Raw genomic sequence first — 25,026 nt, forward strand, 5'->3', positions numbered from 1 at the left:
CAGTCAATTTCGTTAAAAGTGTGAGCCGCGGAACGCCGGTGGCCTTTGTATGCTTTGTGTTTGTCAGTGTGCCAGACTTGGGAGAGGAGAGAGGCCTTGTCCTGGTTTAGCAGCCCGGCCTACATCTCTCCTGTCACCACACAAGAAGCCTGACTTCACCACTCTCTACTTGACATCGGCATTTTGTTGTCATGTGTGACATGTTCTGCCAAATGTAGCCCAGGAGCAGTCCAAACACTGTGTTAGGTCTCCCAGCGGACTCCTCTGCTGTCCCACTGTCAGTGTATGACACACCTTTGTATTCAGAGGAATCTCCAGACTCAAGTTATGTCCGCCATTTATTTTGTTCTATATTGAATATCTTTGATAAAATATATTATTCTTTGTTTTTGTTTCAGGGTCTAATGGAGCGTTCAGTAGGCTACCATAATAAAACATATCATTAAATAGTATATAAACCATTTACTTTCCACAGTGACTGTCTGTTGGCTTTCATGCTTCATAGCTGGGCCCCCCCTCCAGTAAATTATGTGAAAAAAGGTAGATTTGGCCTCAAAAAGTGTTATTTTTTTCTAATAACTGTAAAATAATTCTCTTTCATCCCCAGATCACAGCGAAGTCTTTCAGTGCGTTCCATCCAACATAAAATGAGCTCAAAGGTCAGACACTGAGCCGACGGTGGACCAGGGGAGAGCCAATCAACCGTAGAGAACAGCCTCAGCATCAAAGTATATATTTATCTGTCTGTCTGTCTGTCTGTCTGTCTGTCTGTCTGTCTGTCTGTCTGTCTGTTTAGTGCTGCACCTCAGAATCATCACTTCTAATTGCCTCCCTCTGTTCAGATGAGCCAAGACACTACAGAGACACGAACACGAACCCGCCAAGGGCAACCGGGGTCAGTACACACACACACACACACACACACACACACACACACACAATACACACACACACACACACACACACACACACACACACACACACACACACACACACACTCATTGCCTAAAGTTAAAATTTCAATTGGCACATTACCAAACATATTCTCTTTGGGTCCCTGGAGGTCTGGTTCCCAGAGCCATGGTTGCTCACAAGTTTTATACTAACATCACGGAGACAGAAAGTTTGCACAAAGGATGGATTGTACAATATGTGTCCAAAAAAAATGTGCCATGAGTAAAGCCTCCACAATATACAAGAATAATTTCCTTTTTTACACTTGGAGCTTTCGTATGACTTTCTTTCTGCGTCCGCTGACTCTCTGCTGCTTCACTCTCAGTGTCGTCGGAACTTACGGGACAGGAGATGAAGCAGGAGTTAAGGTGAGTGATGTAATGCTTCAGAAAAAGACTTTGATCTTGATGCACGAATTGTGCCTTGTGTGTATGAAGTGTGTATTTGTCTTGCTGCGTGTCAGCAGCAGCTGTCCCACGCCCGGATGTGATGGCAAAGGCCACGTCAGTGGAAGATACTCGCGGCACAGAAGGTAGGATTCATATTGTATTTCAATCAAACTTTCTGCACAACAGTTAGTTCCGTTTTTATAGGCGAGATCCCAAGCTTCATGCTTTGGGTATGTGAGCTCTACAAAGCACAGAGAATCAGCTGTCAGATAGAGGAAAAAGCTAATTAAAGTACAAACGTGCAAATAAATTAGTGGGACGATTAAAGTGCTTTTTGTATTTTTGACAACGTGTAATAATTTGATATAAAACCATGTGACAGTTATCATAATTTAGAAGATATGATCTAAGATACATGTTATATATTGTTATACTATATGTTATATACTATATATATATATATATATATATATATATATATATATAATAGAACAATACAACAAGTATACAGCCCTGCTCTGGTGTTCATTACATTTCACAATGTCAGAACAACAACAGGCTGTTGATTTTGCTGTCTTATGTGAGCATGTTAGATGTTAGCATTCACTTCTGTTCCCCTCCTGCTCTCAGCATACTGGGATGCCCGATTGTGAAGAAAAGGAAGCTGGAGGAGGCTGAGGCTGAGGCTGAGGCTGAGGAGAACCACTCTGCTCCCAAGAGGAGGAACCAGCCCGCCATGGCTGGAGCGGAGGAAGGCTTCACAGCAGACAGCGACGCCGCAGAGGAGGAGGAGGAAGAGGAGGAGGAGGAGGAGGTGGCGCAGAAAGAAGAGGAAGAGGAGGAGGAAGAAGTAGACCTCAAAGAGAAGAAGAACAACAACACAAAGAGCAGACCGGAGTCGACAAAAAGTGAGTGAAACCAAAGCAGAGAGGCTACAATGAAACATTACAGCCTGACTTTCACTGTGCTCTCAGATTTCCCCCTCTACACCTTTCACATTGTTGCATTTGAATCACTGTTAGGTGCCTGAAGAATTAAAACTATCAAATAATTCACCAAAAAGATTATAGAAACATAAATCAAAATAAAATGCATTTGTGCAGCAGAACAATGTTGTTCCTATGCCAGTGACACCTCAGATCCCACCACAGCCCCAAGGCTGGATACGGAGAGGCATCTCAGAACCGGATCATTCTGAGGCTGGCTGAAACACTGACAGCTAAGTTGTTGTAACGTAGCGGCAAACTGCTGAGTCCACAGTCAGATAGGAAGCTGAGCGGCATCCTGTCTAAAACTCTGTTCACAGCACCCGGACTGTTAAAGGCAGGAGTGCTTTACATGGCAATAAATGCAAATCTCTGCAAATTAGACAGCAAAGCTGATATTTGGGGCTTAGGCTCTGACCTTGTCACTCCCCACAAGGAAACGCCATGCACAGCACGGCAGGAAGTAGCGAGAAGTGACCACAGCAACTTCCCTTGAAAGGAATGTAGCGATGGAGGTGGAGCTTCATAGCTTTCAGGTGAGCAGTGTGGCAGCAAGCAAGGCAGCAAAAAGAACGAGCAGAGGGCTGACAGCTTAAAGAGAGAGTGAGAGCGCTGCAGTCGGCAGTGGAGAAACAAGCTGTAATGTAATAGGACAGGCTCAGATTATTATTCTAAGTGTCTGACAACATTAGGGAAAGGATCCCTACAGAGATAGACCATTTTGTTTAACACAAAACAGCCCAAAAATCCCCATCACCAAACTCCACCAGACTCCATGTAAATAATCAGGACTTTTATTATCGTAAAACACACTTCATTCGAAGTGGACAAAAACTAAATCAAACTACCAAAAGCCATCTTGGTTCATCTTTCCACTGTTCCAACAATCACCACTTTGGTTTGGTTGAAATAAACCCTTAATTCACCCATTTACATGTGGAGATATGCGGGCTTTTTACCCCCCCAAAAACCCGTTTTTTTTTAGGGGGGGGGTTTTTTTTTTTGGTTGTTTCCCCCCCCCCCCCCCTTTTTTTTTTTTTTTGGGTGGTTTTTTTTTTTTTTTTTCCTCCCCCCCCCCGTCCTGATTATTTACATGGAGTCTGGTGGAGATATGCTGGCTCTATACACGCTTAAAAGTCCTGATTATTTACATGGAGTCTGGTGGAGATATGCTGGCTCTATACACACTAAAAGTCCTGATTATTTACATGGAGTCTGGTAGAGATATGCTGGCTCTATAACACGCTAAAAGTCCTGATTATTTACATGGAGTCTGGTGGAAATATGCTGGCTTTATACACACTAAAAGTCCTGATTATTTACATGGAGTCTGGTGGAGATATGCTGGCTCTATACACGCTAAAAGTCCTGATTATTTACATGGAGTCTGGTGGAGATATGCTGGCTCTATACACGCTAAAAGTCCTGATTATTTACATGGAGTCTGGTGGAGATATGCTGGCTCTATACACACTAAAAGTCCTGATTATTTACATGGAGTCTGGTGGAGATATGCTGGCTCTATACACACTAAAAGTCCTGATTATTTACATGGAGTCTGGTAGAGATATGCTGGCTCTATACACGCTAAAAGTCCTGATTATTTACATGGAGTCTGGTGGAAATATGCTGGCTTTATACACACTAAAAGTCCTGATTATTTACATGGAGTCTGGTGGAGATATGCTGGCTCTATACACGCTAAAAGTCCTGATTATTTACATGGAGTCTGGTAGAGATATGCTGGCTCTATACACACTAAAAGTCCTGATTATTTACATGGAGTCTGGTGGAGATATGCTGGCTCTATACACACTAAAAGTCCTGATTATTTACATGGAGTCTGGTAGAGATATGCTGGCTCTATACACGCTAAAAGTCCTGATTATTTACATCTGGTGGAGTTTGGTGATGGTGATTTCGGGGCTGTTTCATGTTAAACAAAAAGGATCTTACTCCTTAACAAAAAGGTCTATCTCCGTAGGGATCCTTTCCATAATGTTGTCAGACACTTAGAATAATAATCTGAGTCTGTCAGCAGCAAAAACAGGTTGAAAAACTAAACAAAATGACTCTATAAGTACACATGATGAAAAGGATGCTTTGGATATACTATTTGGGCATGTGGGAGCAGCAGCACACTGAGTTGACCGCCTGAATTTGCTTACTTCATTAATGCTAAAACAAGTCAGATACGGTCAACCGCAAGGTCAGTCACAATACACGTGTCGAGCTGTAAGACATGACAAAGACAAACTACTTTTGACAATGACATTCATCTAAACTCTGAATCCACAGCAGACTGCTCCCTGGTGACGACAGAGGACACACAAACAGCAGTTTGTCCTCCGGCTGAGGTTGGAGACAACCAAAGCCTCACCTCCGAGATTGAGAACCAAACGGAGCAGGACAACACTAGTGAGGAAGTCAGCCATGTTCCTCAGCCGGAGGAAAGGAAGGAGCAGGAGGAGGAAGGTCAGCTGCCGTCAAAGGACCAGTCCTCAGAGCAACCTGAAGGAGAACTTACTGAGCCTGAAGAGACAAAAGAAGAGAAGGAAGAGGAAGCAGAAGAAGTAAAGGAAGAGCAGCAGGAGAGGCTAAAGAATATCGTAGAAGAGAAGGTGATAAAAAGACATGTGATGAGCCAGGAAAACTGTGATCACCAATACTCCAGCGGAGATTACAACCATCAGGCCAAAGAATCCACAGAGGAGCAGAGGAAGAGGGATGAAGAGGAGGAGGAGGAGGAGGAGGAGGAGGGACAGGAGGAGCAAGAGCAGGAGGAGGAGGAGGAAGAGGAGGAGGAGGAAGAGGAGGAGGGAGAGGTCCACCAAGAGCTTGACACTCCTTACACTTTGAGTCCACACGCTGAGGGCTGTGAGGCGGAGCTGTCACTCAGGGAAGAGAAGCTCAGCAGCCCAATGACTGAGGAAGAGGAGGAGGACGAAGAGGAGAGAGAGGAAGAGGAGGAGGAGAGGCAGGGGAAGGAAGTAGGCGAGGTGGTGGAGGAGGAAGAGGAGGAAGAGGAGGACCGAGACTCCAGCAAAGCCTCGCCGACTACAGTGGTTATAGAGGTCCGCTCTGAGGAGGATGAAGAGGAAGAGGAGGAGGAAGAGGAAGAAGAGGAGGAGGAAGAGGAGGAGGAGGAGGATGATGAGGAGGAAGGAGAGGAGCAGGACCATGTCTCAGAGGGCTCAGGAATCACCGACGACTCAGAGAACTGGGATATGACGCGGGGGAACCTGGGGCTGCTGGAGCAGGCCATCGCCCTGAAGGCCGAGCAGGTGAGGGGGGGCCAGGAGGCGCGCAGCTCCCCGGACTACCAGCCGGACTACCAGCCGGACTACCAGCACGACTACCAGCCCGACTACCAGCCGTACAGCAGTGGCTCCAGCAAGAGCTGCGAGGCTGCTGCTATGAGCCGCCGCACGCCGCACTACAGCAAAGGTACACTTCCTGTTAGAACACTGCTCCTGTGTATTATACAGTATGCAAGAGTGGCTTTCTATGTTTGGTAAATGTCACATATTATATATATATATTACAGCAACATTTTATGTTCATCACCTACATCAATTTATTGATTCAATTTCCATAAAACTCCAAGAGCAATAAGACTCTACCTGACCCCCAGGGTCTGAGTCCCCACTCCTCCCAAAACTGAATCAGAAATCACAAAGAAGTGTCAGTTTGCAGCACGTGTAGAAGTACAGTAACACGTTTATAAGCATAGTAAAACAAATTCAAAACTAGGTAAAAATAAAAGAAGCGAGAATAAGCTGTACACACTGTGATGACGAGTGTACACCCTGTACAGTTTTTGTACAAGAAGCCTGAGAGAATGACCTTGTGATATGAGTGTGTTGCCACACCTCTCAATAGCTACTTCCAGCTTGAGAAGCGTTCAAATCCATATGACCCAAGCGACCGTTCTGCCTTTTTGACAAGGGTGGTCACTTCAGGATGAAGGATTCAGTGTCCTGAATCTGTCTGTCTCAAGAACTCTGGACCAGAGAGCCAGCTGGTGTGCTGTAGGTGGGCTGCTGGAATGAACCTGGTCCCGTGATCAGCTGGATTCTGATCTGTGCTGACATGATGCCACTGTTCTGCTTTTGCTGCGTGTCATCCCCTGTCTTTCTATCAAATAAAGGAAAAAGTTCCAAAAAATAATCTTGAAAAAAAAAAAATGTTCCTTCATATCTGCCTTTTTCTAAAGTGTATGCTGCAGGGTACCTAGACGTCTCACAGCTTGGTTTCTGTTGTTTGGAAGAGAACTACATGGTGAGCGAAATGGCAAAGCACCCAGTGGTTTGTGTCATCCATGTAGACTTCTCTATCCATTATCTCAAGGAAGATGCCATCTTTGACAGACAGAGCAGGTTTGTCATCATCCTGCCTTCTTTGAAAAACATTGCTTCCAAGATGGTATATGTTGGTGGCAGGAGCAACCTCATCGGGACAAAAGGGAGGGCTCAAATTATGCGGCGGTATAGGACCACTGAACTTCTCCTTGACATGGATAGTTACCTGTACATGGCATGAGGAATGAGCTGCGTCCTTTGCAGCACATTTGTTCTGAAGACGTTCACATTGGATGGCTTGTGAGCGCTTCCAAGACAGACTTCCCCCACAATTACCCAGCCTAAGTCCAGTCACTGGGCATATGGTGCATTGTGAGGACCATTGTACTGCTCTCGTACTCAGAATATCCTGCCCTAGCAACAGAAGGATAGGAGCATTGGGGTGGAAGTGGTGGAATGTTGTCTGCGACTTGTTTCAGATAAGGGAAGTACTTGTGATTTATAAGAATTTCAGATCTGTCGTCAACAGATGGGGAAGTTGTACCATTTTCCCATCAAGTGATGCAACCATGAAATTGCTGGCTTCCCTTCCTGTAGTCTCCATTATGCCTGAGCATATCTTTAGAGGGTAGGACAATGAATCTCCATTGATCCCAAACAGGTTGAAGAACTCTGACTTCAGTGACCAGTGAACGGTTACTTTGTTAATCTAACACCACGTACACTCTCTCAGCTTTGTTAGGACGGTTAGTGGGGTACACATGAACCAAGCAGATTTTAGAACACAATCTGGGCCCAAGAGTCTTGTCAAAGATTTCTGGGCGACGAACCACTTTCTTGCTCCCCGCCGTGCTCTGGCTCCCTTACCAGAGTCTCCATTGACCAAGGTGCTGGACCTGGGTTAATGCAGATATCTGCTTATTGCTATTACACTCGTTGCACTTCACGGATGCCTTACAGTCCTTGGCCATGTGCTTTGTAGATGTGCAACACCGGAAGCAGATGGACATTTCCTTTAAATAAGCCTTCCTTTCACCTAGAGGCTTGCCTCTAAATTCATGGCACTTTGCCAAAGGGTGTGGCTTGTTATGGATAGGAGACTGATTATTTAGTTCATCTGCTTTCTTTCCAGATGTGTCGTTGTAATGAGCTGGAGGTGGGGCTGACGCTTACTGTCAGGTCAGGTAGGTGTCTGCCTGACTTTGCTGACTCTACCTCCAGAGGTATATCTCCTAGCTCTTTGAGCAGCTGGCTGTCCTTGTTGGAGATTCTGGGGAAATACTCCAGTTTTTGTAGCAGGGCATGTTCAATCATCTCAGGACAGACGTAACTGTCCTCTAGTCGCTGCCAAATCATGATCACACCTGCTGTTGGATTGTGAACAAGAAGTGACCTGATCCACATTGCCTGTGAGGATGACTCTGGGCTGAGCCACTTTTGTGAGTAGCTCAAGCTCCTCTCTGGCTGTTAAATTGAGATCTCTCGTAGCATTTTGGAAAGACATTTTCCATGCACAGTAGTTTTTTTCGGACGGTCATCCAATGTTAACAGCCCAGAACTCAGCATCTCTCTCCTGACCAGGTATTTTGCCAAGTCCGTCATTTGTGGTGGTTCACATGCATAGTCTTTAAGGCTGCATGTTGCATAACTTCCAGCATGGCAAGTAACTCAGGTAAGTATTACCATGTGAATTGTACAGTTAACATAGCACAGACCTCAATAGGAATGCCCCTTCAAGTTAGCTACTAAGCAGAGCAAATAACCAACATGTGTAGTATATATTCATCTAGCAACTGAAGTAACGTTTTCTTTCCACAGATTAATTTCCCCATGAAAACTCTCATTCTAAAATAATTTTGCATCTTTACTTATGGACATATCAATTCCAAGGCTTAAATGAAAGGACTGTTTCTTAGCAACTGTTTTGTATGCACACTCTAGCTTGCTCTTTGTTCGACTGAAAACAAAATGGAGAAACTTAAGAATGACTAAGCACCAGCTAAAATGTCCACTAGGGATCAGTATATGCAAACTAAACAGGGATCTAAGAACAGTATACTTTATGTTACAAATTACATACCTAACGTATCAATGCTGCCAATACTTTAGTGTTTGTTTTAAGTGTTAATACCAGTGTCACTAGGATCACTAGCATAGAAATGCACACTCTGCTTCTCTGTTGGCTGCGCTGATCACCTTTTTACTTCAGAGTGTTCATGCAATAAACATTTTTATTTAGAAACCAGTGTTGGGAAAGTTACTCAGAAAGTGTAATATGTTACTCTTTACTTATTACTCCTTAAAAAAGAAATAATATTACTTTACTTATTACTTAGTATAAAAAGTATAAGTTACGTTACTCGTTATATTACTTTCGCACTAAAACCAATTTCTGGGCCTGGTAGTACTTGATAATAATAGGTCAGAGCCAGATTTTGTGGTACCGCCCAGCCCGTGTACTACTTACTGATGTGCTTTCATCCATTGTTGCTGACATCTAAATCCCACCATCCTGTGATCAGAGAAGAAGGAGGTGAAGTGTCCAACCCCAGGGTGTGATGGGACAGGCCATGTTACCGGGCTGTACCCTCACCACCGCAGTCTCTCTGGATGTCCTCACAAAGACAGAATCCCTCCAGAGAGTGAGTACAAGTTACCTTTTCACAAGGCCACAGAACACCGGTAGGAATCCAACGCTCCTCATGCATATCCTGTCACTTTTCAGAGTTACTGCAAGATGCAACCTTGTTGCATTTTTTCATTTGGTTGGGTTAACTTTAACACTGCACTTTGTCAAACACCAAACATTGTAAACTGGTCTGTTGGATAGAACATCTGAGTGAAACTGGCTGACACTTTTGCCCTCAGAAATAATGGAGCAACACCACATTTATAGTCTTGGGTTTTCTGGTTCTGGTTTAGTGTTTCTAATATTTTAGAAGAAGTTTAAACAATGAGCAGCTGACAGACAGCGAGCGAAGGAGAGATTAGAGAGAGATGATGATGTCAGACAGACGACCAGCGATGTGTGCTCATGCTTATGGAGCTGAAAGTTATCGTCCCTTAAATCAGACAGAAGTCCGTGAATTGTGTGAAGGTTGAAACTGCTAGGCAAGGAAATGTTCTGTTTTTGGGTTGGATCGCTTTCTCACCTCAAGTGAACTGAACTGACTTAGTTCACTTGGAAGTGAACCGAGACCCCCCCCGTCTTTTAAGTGGACCAGAGTTCAGACGTTTGGGCCCCACCAGAGTTCCAATGAGCTTTCGTGCTACCCCAAACCAACCGGACCATCTGACCAAACGCTCCAGGGTTTAGTTAAAACTAGTCTCGCGTGTCCAGACCTTCTTCCACAGCGCTGCACAAGAAGGTCTGGCTAGTATACACAGCATTCTGAATAGGAGAAAAAATGTGCAGATGAAGCAATGGTACATCTGCAAAATAGCCTCGGGAAGGAACTTGTTTTGGTGGAAACAAAGTAGTTTTAGTCATGTAACAGAAAACTCTGATTGGACAGATAGTCTAGCTAGCTGTCTGGATTTACCCTGCAGAGATCTGAGGAGCAGTTAACCATAGTCCTCACAAATCCACCGGAGTTAAGAACGCCAACACAAAGAAAGAGGAAGGGGACGGACATCCGGCCGAAAAGAAGCACATACGGCAAAATTTCTGGCGGAAACATAGCAATCCCGGAAGTAGAAGGACATGGCTATAGACTAAGTTAAAACCTATCTATCCAAACGCTCCAGGGTTCAGTTGAAACAGACCAAAGCACCCTGAAAGTTCACTATTTTAACATCCAGACCGTTTTTTTTATTGTGATATTCAATATCTTGGGAGCTTGGGAGTTACATTTTGTTAGATTTGTTCTTATCATTACTACCAACTTTAGTATTACTAGTACTGTACTACCACTACTACTTCCTTCTGTTAGAGAAAGACTAATACCACTACATTTATTTCCTCCACTGTTTTTCAACTACTATGTGTGTTGCACAAATACTTTTTTTTTCTTCTGCTGTGATGTGAAAAAAGACTGACCGGAGTGTGTGTGTCTGCTGTGTGTCTGTAGTCCTGGCCATGCATGAGAACGTCCTGAAGTGTCCCACTCCTGGCTGCACAGGCCAGGGCCATGTCAACAGTAACCGCAACACACACCGCAGGTTCAGAACACGCACGCACGCACGCACACACACACACACACACACACACACACACACACACACACACACACACACACACACACCAGATGTGTCTTGTTTTATACAGACAAGAATTAGGGGCTTGTGAAAAAGTTAAAGTTTGTATTTGAGTTTAGAGATTATTATGAGGATTTTTCTTACACAAATCTATGCATAATGCTGTAGACATCAATGTTATATCCTATATAGTCAATGATTTGGCAGAGTTTCAGTTTTCAATAATAGTCTAAACATAGTTTCTGAGTCCTTTGGAGTCCAGTTCTGAAATATTTGGAATGGAAAGGATCAAAAATGAAGATTGCGTATTTGCAAAACAGTGAGTGAAAAAAAAGCCCAAAAGGGGAACCGATCTCATCTAATAATACTAACACATACTTACATTGTCTGTAGAACAAACTCCTGTTTGCGTAAATGTCTACCTATTCATGAGAGTTTTGTAAATGAAATGCAAACATCTGGATATGTTTCTCCTGTCAGTCTGTCCGGCTGCCCCATCGCAGCAGCCACTAAGCTGAACAAGAGCCAGGACAAGCAGGTTCATTTACAGGCCTCAGCCAGCGAACCCTCTTCCAACTCGGACAGAGTGCTCAGGTGAGACACGGCAGCTAACTATTCACTATTTGAATGCATGGATGAATACAACCATGTCCACGCCACTGTAGGGATAAAGCATAACTACTGGCTCTTCCCCCAGGCCCATGTGTTTTGTGAAACAGCTGGAGATCCCTCAGTACGGCAGCTACGGGCCCAACGCAGTGACCACCACGCCTCGAGCTAACCTGGCCAAGGAGCTGGAGAAATACTCCAAGGTGTCTTTTGACTATGCAAGCTTTGATGTCCAGGTGTTTGGAAAGCGTATGCTCATTCCAAAGACGCCCGGCAGCACTGAAACATCACCCAAAGCCTTCAAATGTAAGAGCCACACACCTCGCCTCCAGCCTCCGCTTCTATGCTGGAGTCTGACATGCCATGTGATCAAATGCTACAATGAAGCGTAGCTCTGAGAAAAGCAGGTGATAGATCCACTTGTAGAAGATAACACAACTTTGTTCTTCAGGCAACATGCAAAATGATATCCACGTATCTCCGTCCTGCTCATCTTCATCTTTATTGTTGGACTGGATTGATTAAGCCCTGGGCGTGTTTCTATCAGTCTCCACAGTCTTTATTAAGATGAAAACAGGCATTCATACAAAGGCTAACTATAAAAAAGAGACTATAAACAAGAAAAGGTAGAGGGAATTCTGACACCCTAAAAGTCGTAAAAGACAGCAGTTGAAAGTTCACATTGCAAGGTGCAAACATCAGAGATGAAGCGGACTGATCTGAGCAGACCTAAACACAATCTGCAGCTTTTTCAGCGGTGATCCAGAATGAAAATCTGCTGAATTTTTCTGCTAGGTGTGGAGATGTGTTAACATTCTGAGTTGTATTTAAAGAAATCTGCATAACTCTGCGCCGACAGATACCGTGTGTGGCCCCGATGATGAGGTGTTCAGGCCACGGAGATTGGAAACGATCCACAATCTGATATTCTTCAGATTTTGTAAACAACATTGTACCTTAAATAGGGTTGGGTACCGAAACCCCTAGGGGGTCCTCAGAGTCATTGCAGGGGGTCCTCCAAATTATTGTCAATTTTTGCCTTAACATCATTCCAACATATTATTAGCAAATATAAATTCCCACTGATGATAGGCTTACTGGCCTATAGGTAGTCACTAAGATAGCAGCCCATAGATACAGTTAATCATAGATTCACTGTGCCACATGTGTAACATTCAAATATGATTATAAAATCATGCCAACAATTAATATTTTAATAGCTTATGCAAAAAGGGTATGTAAGAAGGCTTTAGGTTGCCCTAACAGTTATTGTAGGCTCAGTTTAATATGCAACTTAATTTGATACAATATGTAGTAGGGGGGTCCCTGCTACATCTCACTTTCAGTTAAGGGGTCCTTGGCTTAAAAAACGTTGAAGACCCCTGCTGTAGAGGATTCCAACACCGGGACCTAACAGTCTGCTCTGCAGCACAGCAGCTGCCATTGTGCGTTCACTTAAAACTGGTAGCCTCTGTATGCCTGGTGCCTGGTGCATTCAAAGTTATTGTAAAATACCCTTTTCCCATCTGGTGGTTGTTTTTGTCGTTCAACAGCAATTTACTGGTGAAATAAGTTATTTTTATAAGTTATAGTTATTACATTATTATTAAATCTTTAATTTTGACAATGGCCTTAGCAATAAATAAGTCGCCGACTGTTGTTTAGTACCCTTCTTTTTTTTCTTCTTTTTTTAAACTTTATTCAAAAGTACTGGTTCAGGCACCATTTAGGCACCGGCACCATTTTAAAAGTATCGCTTTAGCACCGGTATCAGAAAAAACCCAAACGATACCCAACCCTAACCTTAAATGTACAGTATTTTAGAATGTCAACAATACATTTAAAGCTTTTTTTCTGTTAATTGGTATTTACAGATTATTGTAATTTGGGAGCACAAATTAGTAATTGTGCAGATTTATTCATTTGAGAGCAGGAATTGGTCATTTGTTTGCATTCATTGTTAATTTGAGCGCGCAATTTATTCATCTGTGCACAGAAATTAGTTTTTGTTTTCTCCACCTGCCAGGTGCACACCCAATAATACAGTATGATGTTCCAGCTAATTCTTTCTGCTTCAATCCCACGCAGCTAAAACATTCCCTAAGGCCTCCTCCCCCAGCCACAGTGTGTCGGGAGGCTTTTCTAAGAGCGCCTCATCCTCCAGCAGTTATGACTATAGCCAAGACGCAGAGGCAGCCCACATGGCAGCAACAGCCATCCTCAACCTGTCCACGCGCTGCTGGGAGAGACCAGACACCATCAGCACCAAGCCCAGGGAGCCCTGCACCAAGGTGCACACACACCCTGCGCACGGCACGCACGCTCATGTTCTCTGATGCTTTGCTCACTTTGGGCTCATTGACTGTGTTTCTGAACCCTGTAGGAGTCGGACATTGAAGTGGATGAGAACGGCACCTTGGACCTCAGCATGAAGAAGACCAAGAGGGAGGGTGTGCAGCCTCCAGAGCCTTCATCCTCCTCATCTTCATCCTCTCAACACATGGGAGCCCCCTTGTCTCAGGGCCACACTCCGCCAGAGTGGGAGGGGCCACTGGACTTCACCAAACCAAGTGAAGTCAAAGAGGAAGACCACGCAGAGGTATGCGCCTGCAGGATCCCCTCACTGTGAGCATACACAGACAGATGGTAATGCTGGACCTGGTTTTTGTTTTCCAGGTGGAATATACGGCTCCCTCATACACCTCATCTGATGGTGAGGAAGAGGACCAGGAGAACCTGGAGGACAGGAAATACCCCGGTGAAGTCACCACCGGCAGCTTCAAGCTCAAGTTTCAGCCCAAAGACAGCAAAAAAGATATTCTTGCGTAAGTCACAAATTCAAAACATTGTTTTCACTTTTCCGTCCGTAAGATTTGAGTTAGGTTGTTTCTAGCGGCAGCTTTGGCGATAACATGTAATTGCAGACGGGCCTCTGGGACTTCATCTCCCAGAGTTCCTTTAAAAAAAAAACAGCGTCGACTGATTGACATCAGTAGATTGCATCTCTCATCTGTGCGATGCCTTCACATGCTCAAGTCTAACGACCTTTATATAGAGAGTGTGGCCAACTCAAATCATGGGCGCCATATTGGATACCAACGTCAGATGACTCTACAGTGTAACCCTATGGGGCGAATATGCTATCTTGAAATAAATCGCTGTTTTTCACCATAAACAGGCATATACATGTTATTATCATTGTAGTGAGTAACCACGTCTCCTAATAAGTCTCTGAGCAGTGTTTACCTTTCTAATGTCCGCTAGCATACAGGCTAACTATAGCTAGCTTTGAGTGTAATGTAACACAAACACACCCATCTCAGAGGAGCGAAGCTCAATATTTCATTCAATAAAATTATGGTACAAAAGGAGCAACGACACAGGTCTTATGTTGACAACGTGGACGCAGATATAGGACACTCCGAAGGCAGTCGTAATATTTACCTAGCAGGCTAGGCTAACGCTGTTGCAGACGTTAGCAGACGTCGGCGTAGCGTTAGCCGAATAACATCTCCGTCCAAGCTGTTTCACTTTCCCTCCAATATTATTATGAACATAATAAAGACACCAGGACTCAGTCGAGACCAAAAGCCATAGCTATGACTGTGGCGAGATCACAAGCATTTAGGTACATGGAGTGCTAGCGAAAAAGCTAACGCTAGCATAAGGCTAAATTCAAACTTTATACATTTCTAAAGCAGTGTTAGAACTTTTTTGACAGCATGGTACACATCACTATATTTGTCCTATGTAATTTGTTATCCTATCGAAGAGAGAAATTGACATTTACCTCAAACAATAATGAACAGCTCCCATACTTTTCGCCTTTTTGGTTCACGGGGGGGACTTGTGAAATCTTTTGCCGCTTCCCTGTCTTTCATTGCAGCCAAAATGCGCAACAGTTGGGCATTTTTTCAGTGATTTATGTAATTTTTTAAATAATTTATTACATTTTTCCACTAAAACCTTGCACTGTGTCAACGGGAATCAGATGAATGTTGGTATCAAACATGGAGTCCACGAAACATGTGACCACCTCGGAACCTATCGCATAACGGGATAGCTCAGAACATTCGATTCCCTAGTTGGCCACACTCTGTATATAAAGGGCGCTACTCAAGTCCACACTGAAAACAGCTAAGACCGCTTTCCTCTTATTCGCCCCCAGGGAGGAAAGGGCTGAATGTCCCCTCTGATCCGAGTGGGGCGCCCCACATTGCTAGCATTAGCTAACACAACATGGCTAACAGTGCTAACATCTGAACCGACCTGAGAATCAGAAAGTGCAGGGAAGAAAAACTGCCTATTGATAAAATAAAGGTGCTCGTTATTGGTGGTGCTGCCTTCTCCCGAAGGGAACGTTACAGCCGGGTGAGGGGTGAGCAGGTCCGGGATGGCAAGTGACGGTAATCTCTGAAGCTCTCTGCGGGGTAGCGGAGCTGCTGAACTCGCTGGCGGCGCCCTGACTGCTGCTGCTGCTGGCGGAAATGAGAGCCATGCTGCTCTGAGGCTTTACGGGTGGTTTATAGCGTGGCTGTTATTTCCTGAATGTTCGTCCTGAACAGCAACTTCATGGAAAGAGGGTGGTTCATCACATGGAGGACAGACTGGAGTTCAGTTTTTTGTTTATTTTTCTTTGGACTCAAAGTTGAATGGTCTTCTCTGTCTGTTGGCCCGATTTACGTACCATTTCTTTGCATCTTACCTGGTCTAAAGTTCCCAATTTCCGAATACAATAAAATGCAGCATCACGTAAAAAGCGTCACTAACTTTGATTTTAGGGCGGTAAAGTCGCCACAGACACTCAGATTGTATTACTTGACAAAGCAGCAAACACAAGTGCTTTCACCAGTGGGTCATATGCTCAATCACCATTGTTGTAACTCACTTTTTGATAGATAGGAACTAAACAGACAATTAACTAGATGAAAATCTTACAGACTGCAACTTTAAAGGGTAACTTGTTTTGTTTTTTTTAACTGGGATGCTATTTTCCCATGTTTTTGTGTCTAAGTGATTGATGGGTCCAGTATTAAGCTAGAAACAAACTGCAATGTAACCTTAGTCTATATTGACGACGTTCCGGTGTTAACATTCTCAACTCCGGTCGATTCTGGAAACATCATCCAAGCTAGAACCGACAATCAAATTATATTTATCTTTTATTTGAGTAAAATTCTCATCACACACTCGACCAGCCAGACCTTCCTTCGCAACGCTGTGGAGGAAGGTCTGGCAATGCGAAGCTAATGTAACGTAAATGTTCACCGTCAGTCAGCGTCCACTAACAGTTCTATTGTTGCTGCTGACAGACTCAGATTATTATTCTAAGTGTCTGACAACATTATGGAAAGGATCCCTACAGAGATAGACCTTTTAGTTAAAGAGTAAGATCCTTTTTGTTTAACATGGCATCAAAACTATGAATGAACACATGGAATTATGTACTTAAAAAAGTGTGAAATAACTGAAAACATTATTATATTTTAGATTCTTCAAAGTAGCCACCCTTTGCTTTTTTTGATAACTCTGCAAACCCTTGGTGTTCTCTCAATGAGCTTCATGAGGTAGTCACCTGAAATGGTTTTCACTTCACAGGTGTGCTTTGTCAGGGTTAATTAGTGGAATTATTTCCCTTATTAATAAAAAAAGCAAAGGGTGGCTACTTTGAAGAATCTAAAATATAAGACATGTTTTCAATAATTTCACAATTTTTTGTTAAGTACATAATTCCATATGTGTTCATTCATAGTTTTGATGCCTTCAGTGAGAATCTACAATGTAAATAGTCATGAAAATAAAAAGGAAACGCATTGAATGAGAAGGTGTGTCCGAACTTTTGGCCTGTACTTTTAGTGGACGCTGACTGACGCTAAACATTTGTCCTATAGGGTTACATTACAACCCGGTTCACTGCTGTTGGTTACAGCATTCTCACTCAAGACTGGACACATTTCAAAGATTGATCAGTCACTTAGACACCAATGCATGGGGAAATGGGGTCCCGGTTGAAAAAAAGAAATTACCTTATTGTAGCTTGTATTGAGTGACCCCAATAAAACACTTTCTTAGTTTTGATGTCAGTATAAGCAGAGGCAGACAGACTGATCTGTGAGTGTGTGTTCCGGCTCTAGATGTCCCACCCCAGGTTGTGACGGCAGTGGACACATCACCGGCAACTATGCATCCCATCGAAGGTAAGACCTGCACTCTGATCAGGAAATGATAAGCAAAGTATGTTTGCTTTACAAATCTATGGTGTGCTGTACTAACAGATTTGTTGATTCTCACTGGAATCATTTCATAAGGAATGAGGAGTGATCGGTACATTTAATTACATTTTTCCAGTTTGACAATTTGTTTGTGGAAACACTGGAAAAACTACTACTAAATATATTTCCTGAAAGACTCAACAAATCTGATAGCAGCCCGTGGAAATTTAGATAAGCATGACACAGAGCTTGAATTGGGCCAGTACTCACCGGTACGTTTCTGTCCAACTGAGTACCACTACTACTTCTAATCAATGTAGGTACTGTAGTTAGGTAGATGTGTTACTGTAAGTGTTGGATTAAAATAGATCCCTTTTATGCTCAAACAAGCCACAAGGAGGCCAACTGTGCAGCTGTGTTAAGTACAATATGTTGGAAGTTGGAAAGCTGGTGGATAAGAGCACAGATTGGCAAACATCATGGCCTGTACAGAGGCTGGCCGTTTTTCATTTATGCACATGATTTACTACTTGTATATTCAAACAGTTAAATGAATAATGAGTGCACTTACTCATGCCCACACATACTGCATGTACATGATTTAATGGCTGTGAATAGATTACACTTTAAACACTGGCATGACAGGCTGCTCTCTTCTGTTCATTCATCAGTATGCATTTGGCATAAGTCTTTTCTAGGCCCAGTTCAGACCAAAGATTTGCGACAAGACGAACCCGTTTTAAAACGTTGCAGGAAAACTTTCAGCAGTCCGACTCGGCCCGTCTCAGCTCGACTCAAACAGCTGATGGTGTGGCTGCGACTCAGCTGGTCGAGTCTCCAGAGGCTGGTTTTAGAACGTAACAGGCGTCTCCTATTTCAACAGCCAATAGAGAAGTCAGCTGGTCGAGTCTCCAGAGGCTGGTTTTAGAATGTAAGAGACGTCTCCTGTTTCAACAGCCAATAGAGAAGTCAGCTGGTCGAGTCTCCAGAGGCTGGTTTTAGAACATAAAAGAGACGTCTCCTGTTTCAACAACCAATAGAGAAGTCAGCTGGTTGAGTCTCCAGAGGCTGGTTTTAGAACGTAACAGGCGTCTCCTATTTCAACAGCCAATAGAGAAGTCAGCTGGTCGAGTCTCCAGAGGCTGGTTTTAGAATGTAAGAGACGTCTCCTGTTTCAACAGCCAATAGAGAAGTCAGCTGGTCGAGTCAGCTACAAACTATAGAAATAAAAAGATCCAAAATCCATTTTATTTCTGTGTTACAAACTATTAACTGGTGGAAATGGCAGAGTTTTAGACAGAGGTTCAACGAGTGCCGCGAGCACGGTATGTGGTGGAGCGAGCTAGAGAGTGACTGAAGAGAGCGAGCGACGGTGAATCAGAGAAATTAAATGGTGTTTTCTCCGTTTAATCTCTACTAGAAAAGCAGCTGTAGCAAGTATCTCGCTATCGCTAGTCTATATACACGACCTTCCACTTCCGGGATTGCTCCGTTGCTGCCGGAAATGTCGCCGTATGTTCTCTTTTTCCAACCGGATATGCGTCCCCTTCCTCTGTCTCTGTGTTGGCGTTCTAACCTCCTGTGGATTTGTGAGGACTATGGTTAACTGCTCCTCAGATCTCTGCAGGGTAAATCCAGACAGCTAGCTAGACTATCTGTCCAATCAGAGTTTTCTGTTGCACGACTAAAACTACTTTTGAACGTACACGTTCCAACAAAACAAGTTCCTTCCAGAGGCTATTTTACAGGGCTTAGCACCGCCCGAGACGATACACCGTCTTGTCTCGTCTTATTGGTGTAAACGGGCGGCTCTTAGAACGCTGCAGACCGGAGACGTGCAACATTCAACTGGTCTCTTTGAGAATCTTTGGTCTGAACTGGGCTTCACGAGTTGGAGGAACTTCGCCGCAGGTCTTTTAAAAAAAGAGCAAAACTATTTTCAGATGATTTGATATGACCCATCCACTCCATTCAAATGTCAGCACCTTCAACACCTAGAGAAGGAACATGACACACACACACACACACACACACACACACACACACACACACACACACACACACACACACACACACACACACACACACACACACACACACAGCTCCTCCACTCCTTTAGAGATCAGATACTAAAGTGACTAGTGTCCTCCCTGTGTGTGTCCTGGCTCTGTAGTTCAGTTCAGGTTCTGGCAGTTCTCTTTCCTTCACTCATACTCAGACATCCTGTTCTCAGTCTGGTTTTCTGACGTTCTCTCTCTAACCTATCTTCCAGTCTGTCAGGCTGTCCTCTTGCTGATAAATCACTTCGGACCCTCATGGCTGCCCACACAGCTGAACTAAAGTATGTCTGCTTTCTCCTGTCTCTCACCTCCAACATGTTCACTGAACACTCAGTCTGCAGCTACACCTCTGTCCCTGCTCTCCTTGTAACACTCATATAAAATAGTCAAAGGCAATCATAATTAAGTCCCATATTGAAAAAAAAAATCAAAACCAAAAGCAATGAGCCCTAATTATTTAGTGAGAAAAAGCAGTCTGCTCCTAGTGTTAGCGTGTGGGCTGATAGAGCGTCTGTGTGTGTGTCTCAGGTGTCCCACTCCAGGTTGTGACGGATCAGGCCACATCACAGGAAACTACGCCTCACATAGAAGGTAGGCGCTCTTCTGCTGTTCTGCCCGCTGCACCATCACTCCCTCTGTAGTACAGACGGACACTGTGATTGGTCCTCTCTGTTCCTTCTCTGCCAGTCTGTCCGGATGCCCTCGAGCCAAGAAGAGCGGGGTCAAATCCACCCCCACCAAGGACGACAAGGAAGACTCTGAGCTGTTGAGGTGAGCGACATGATCTCTCCCCCCCCCACCAAGCTACGCTAATGTTAGCCAAGACTAGGGCTAGGAGCAAACAGTTGACAAAATATGTTCTTACTGGTATACACAAGAACTAATCTAAATTTAACAGAGAGGTTGTCAGGACATTAGTCTATATTCACAACGTTCACCTTACTATGGTTAACTGCTCCTCAGATCTCTGCAGGGTAAATCCAGACAGCTAGCTAGACTATCTGTCCAGCAAAAAGTTTGCTGTCGCACGACTAAAACTACTTTTGAAAGTACACACGTTCCACCAAAACAAGTTCCTTCCCGAGGCTATTTTGCAGAGGCAGCGTTGCTCCGTCCAGCGCCTAGCGCCGCCCAATACGATTGTGATTGGTTTAAAGAAATGCAGATAAACCAGAGCATGTTTTTCTCCCATCTGGGAATGCCGTGTGCACTAGCCAGACCCTCCTCCGCAGCGCTGTGGAGGAGGGTCTGGCAATGCGAGACTACCATGCCATTTACTGAACACATCCATGCTCCTCAGAGATTAACCGCTTTGTTTTTCCTCTCACACCATCCTCAGGACAAACTGTCATCTAAAAAAGCATATTATCATGAAATATACTGAGCACTTGTTCTAAAGATGAGAAATTATTTTTTGTTTAATCAGCTGCAGGCCCTCGGGACAACCCTTACATCTGGTGCTCAAAGCATATCACTATAGAGCTTTTCAGAGTTTTGGATCCAGTCACAGTTACATTTTGATAAACGCTTGTTTCATATAATCACACAGACACACAGACACACACACACACACACACTGTGTCACATACAGAAGGTGTCCGCCAGTTTCCTTCAGTATATGTCACAGATGTGGCTCTTTCTATTTTAACTATGCATCATTTTATTAGATGTATGGCGTATGAAACGTCAATGATAAATTTGATTTGATGGATGAAATGTTAGGAGGTGAAATTCAGTCAAAAGTAAATGGGAGAGTAATTTGAATTAACTGAGGGATGGAACTGGGGGTAATAGTCCATTCAAATATTGAATGCTGATTTTGATTGTTTATGTAATTAGTCATACATACATTTGATGACATTTCTCTGCACATTCTGGGACATGTAGAAGGGATTCTTCCTTCATCGCTGCATTCTTTTATAATTATAATCGTAAAACTGAAACACCAAATTGGGATCGATGTGTCAGTCTTGTGCCAGCCTCTTGCCAGCTCCATCTCACCCGTCCCATGGTGCTTTGTGCTCTGCGTCCAGGTGTCCAGTTCCTGGCTGTGACAGCCTGGGCCACATCAGTGGGAAGTACGCCACGCACCGCAGTGCCTACGGCTGTCCGCTGGCTGCCCGGCGGCAGAAGGAAGGTCTCCTTAACGGCACTCCCTTCTCCTGGAAGGCCTTCAAGAACGAGGGCCCAACGTGCCCCACGCCGGGCTGCGATGGCTCGGGCCACGCTAACGGCAGCTTCCTGACGCACCGCAGGTGTCCTGACTCACAGCGTTATCCCACACACAGCTTACAGCTTATGCCTACAGTTTAGTTGTCCACTAACTGTGTCCACTATTTTCAACTACTACAGTATAGACAAAAATGCTATACGTTTATATATGCTGTTAGAATGTAAGAGCTCTATATCTGATCAGCTGCTCCTCTCAGCCTGTCAGGTTGCCCCAGAGCGTCGGCCAACAAGAAGAGAGCCAAATTCCCCGGAGACGAGTATATAACTGCCAAGTTCCGAGCCAGCGATGGTAAGAGACGCTCCTTTCACCTCTGCCTAATAGTATGTCCCCAAACGATTACTGGCACTGCTAATTCTAAGACATGGAGACATTGATACATCAAAGGTTCCTCACCACAGACTCAGAGATAGGAGCCCAGATGTTTTGTGGCTAGGGTCGGCTAGTTGTCTTGCTATTCTGTTTGCTCACTGCGTGTCTTCTCGCTCAGTTCTGGACAACGACGAGGACATCAAGCAGCTCAACCAGGAGATCAACGAGCTGAGCGAGTCCAACTCCGAGATGGAGGCCGACGTGATGAACCTGCACACTCAGGTGAGATCAGACACCCAATACGTTTGGAAAGTGCCGTCCATCCAGCAGATGCTGCCATAGTGATTGGAGCCTGTAGCCTGAAATGGATCAGCTTCATGGATGCATTAGTATGCCAGGTTGTCCCAAAGGCCAACAGTGGCTTAAAACTTTGGCTGTATGTCAAGCCCTCTGTGTTCAGAAGTGTGTTTTGTGTCTGTCCCTTGCTTCAGATCTCTTCAATGGAGAAGAACCTGCAGAGCATGGAGGAGGAGAACCAACATATCGAGGAGAGGAATGAGGCGTTGTTCCTGGAGCTGTCGGGCCTGAGTCAGGCCCTGATCCGCAGCCTGGCCAACATCCGCCTGCCCGCCATGGTCAGTCCAAACGAGATCTTTTAACCCTTGTGTTGTCTTCCGTCGACCATGCAACTTTTTGTTTTTCTGGGTCAAAATTTTAAATGAAAACTTTTTTTTCAGTGTTTTGGTCGTCTTTTTCGACACTTTTCTCGCTTCTCTCCCGATGTTTTTGTCACTTTTTCCAACGTTTTTGTCACTTTTGTTCTGCGCCCTTTGACGTTTTTTTGTGTTTTTTCATCCCACAGTTTTGAATCCTTCTCCGACACTTTTGTCACTTTTTTCAACGTTCTTTTATCATTTTTTTTCTCCAAAAGCTATATAATTGAATAAAACACCCAAATTCAATGACAGTAGTGAACCGATCATTCATTTTACTTGTAAAGAGCGCTGTAAGGGAACCATCCACGTTACCTTTTTATGAAAATGTGGTTGAAAGAAAACCCAAATTTCTGATATAAATTTAGAAACTTTTGGAAAATGGGTCAAATTTAACCCGAGGACAACAGGAGGAGTTAAACAAACTAGGACAAAATAATTCCCTCCAACGGATAGGATAATCCATTTTCTTAATCCGTGAATACTTGTGTGTGTTCAGCAGGAGCCGCTGTCAGAGCAGAACTTGGACAGCTACGTGGAAACCCTGACCCACATGTTCACCAATAAAGACTGCACCCAGAACCCGGAGAACCGGGCTCTGCTGGAGTCCATCAACCAGGCGGTGAAGGGCATCGAGGTGTGACAGACACAAGGGAGGAACACAGGGCGTCACCGGGGACTACATCAATCTTTTCTTTCCGAAAACCCTTTAGATACTGTATGTAATTAATTCTTCTCATTTAGAACTCTTGTCATCCGTTCTATGCATTAGTTTGCTGTTTGCATGTATCTTTACGATTGGTAACGAGCGTGAACAGGTTAGGGCGTGGACGCAAAGTGCGCTAGCACACTGGAATCAAACGGTTACTGTAAGCAAGGTATCCGCAGAACAAAGTCAGGATGCAGTATAGAGCCTGAGTTAGTTAGTGAACACACCCCGTCTCCACTCAATAATGTTGATAGTATTCTATATGAGCATAGTGATGTTGCACCTCCAGGACTAGTTTATAGATTCATTCTTACTATTGCTGTGTTACTATTTAAGTCCTTTGCAAATGTTGGTTTAATAACGTATTCATTCATGTCTGCTGTATTATTTTTTTATGTTGACCTATTTATGATTCATTATCTATTTATTATTTAAGTTATTTCAAAAATGCTACCTGAGAAGATTTTAAATGGTAACAAAGAGAAGGAAATCATTTCCTCTGCATTGTTGAACAAAGAGGAAATATTTTAAGATATCAACTATGAATTGTTTTATATATCTTATTATTTATTTAAAATACTGGGATCTTTTTAAGTGCAAATATTTTGTAACGGAAAGTTTTTTAATAATTTTCTAAAGATGTTTTTTTTTTTTCTTCTTTTTTTGGTGCTTCTGTTTTTTATGATTTCCCCTTTTTATTTTCACAAACTATTTTTGAGTACATTGCAATACACCGGGAATATTGAGCTGCACATATTTGGTATTTATTTGGTGATGAAGGAAAAAAAAAAAAAAGTGATTGTGAATATTTATTTTGTATTGTCTCTGTGTTAATTATGGCTGTGTCTGGATAAGTCTTTAAGTTGCTCTTAAAATAAAGGTTAACCCACAGTGAAGGAGGACTGGACTCAAATGTTCATACACTGTTGCTTTTAGATGGAGGACTGTCGGATACAACTCACTCTTGTACAGTAAAACGGACATTCTGGGGCCATTTGCATTGTCGGATCCTCTCACATGACTTCGGTCGACATGCACAATACTTTTGTCCCGATTAGGTCACACGTTTTAACCCATCTACTTTGCGGTCTTTCACGTGGATTTGGGCGGCTCCAGCCCAGACGTTTGTGCTCAATCCCTCCAACTTGGTGCCACTGATCAGCTGTGCTGTAGCAGTCTTCCAGCAGCATGGTGCTAACGGAAATAATCACAAGTGGCCTATTAATGATGCATTCACACACTGCTCTCCCCTACAAGTTTGTGCATTAGATGCTTTTAATAATAATAAGTATTATATCAGCGATTCTTCCCTGCTATTACAGTATAAGAATGTATATAAAAAGGTGGACGGCTC

At 43.7% G+C, this 25,026-nt stretch overlaps 1 protein-coding gene across 1 annotated transcript; it reads left to right on the forward strand.

Annotated features, from left to right (window-relative positions):
- The first annotated feature begins 842 nt into the window (after positions 1-842).
- LOC120558400 (myelin transcription factor 1-like) lies at positions 843-24,568 on the forward strand. The gene is given in 22 exon segments (XM_039799378.1): positions 843-880; positions 882-895; positions 1,280-1,322; positions 1,421-1,486; positions 1,974-2,251; positions 4,628-5,776; positions 9,153-9,272; positions 10,701-10,791; positions 11,308-11,421; positions 11,525-11,742; positions 13,525-13,727; positions 13,820-14,035; positions 14,113-14,261; positions 17,571-17,633; positions 19,921-19,989; positions 20,237-20,299; positions 20,396-20,479; positions 21,742-21,963; positions 22,138-22,229; positions 22,429-22,532; positions 22,742-22,885; positions 23,463-24,568. Coding segments are annotated over 22 exon segments (3,684 nt in total). The 3' UTR covers positions 23,607-24,568.
- The last annotated feature ends 458 nt before the right edge of the window (positions 24,569-25,026 follow it).

Source organism: Perca fluviatilis, chromosome 5 (genome assembly GCF_010015445.1).
Source record: "Perca fluviatilis chromosome 5, GENO_Pfluv_1.0, whole genome shotgun sequence".
In the NCBI taxonomy this organism is placed as follows: Eukaryota; Metazoa; Chordata; class Actinopteri; order Perciformes; family Percidae; genus Perca; species Perca fluviatilis.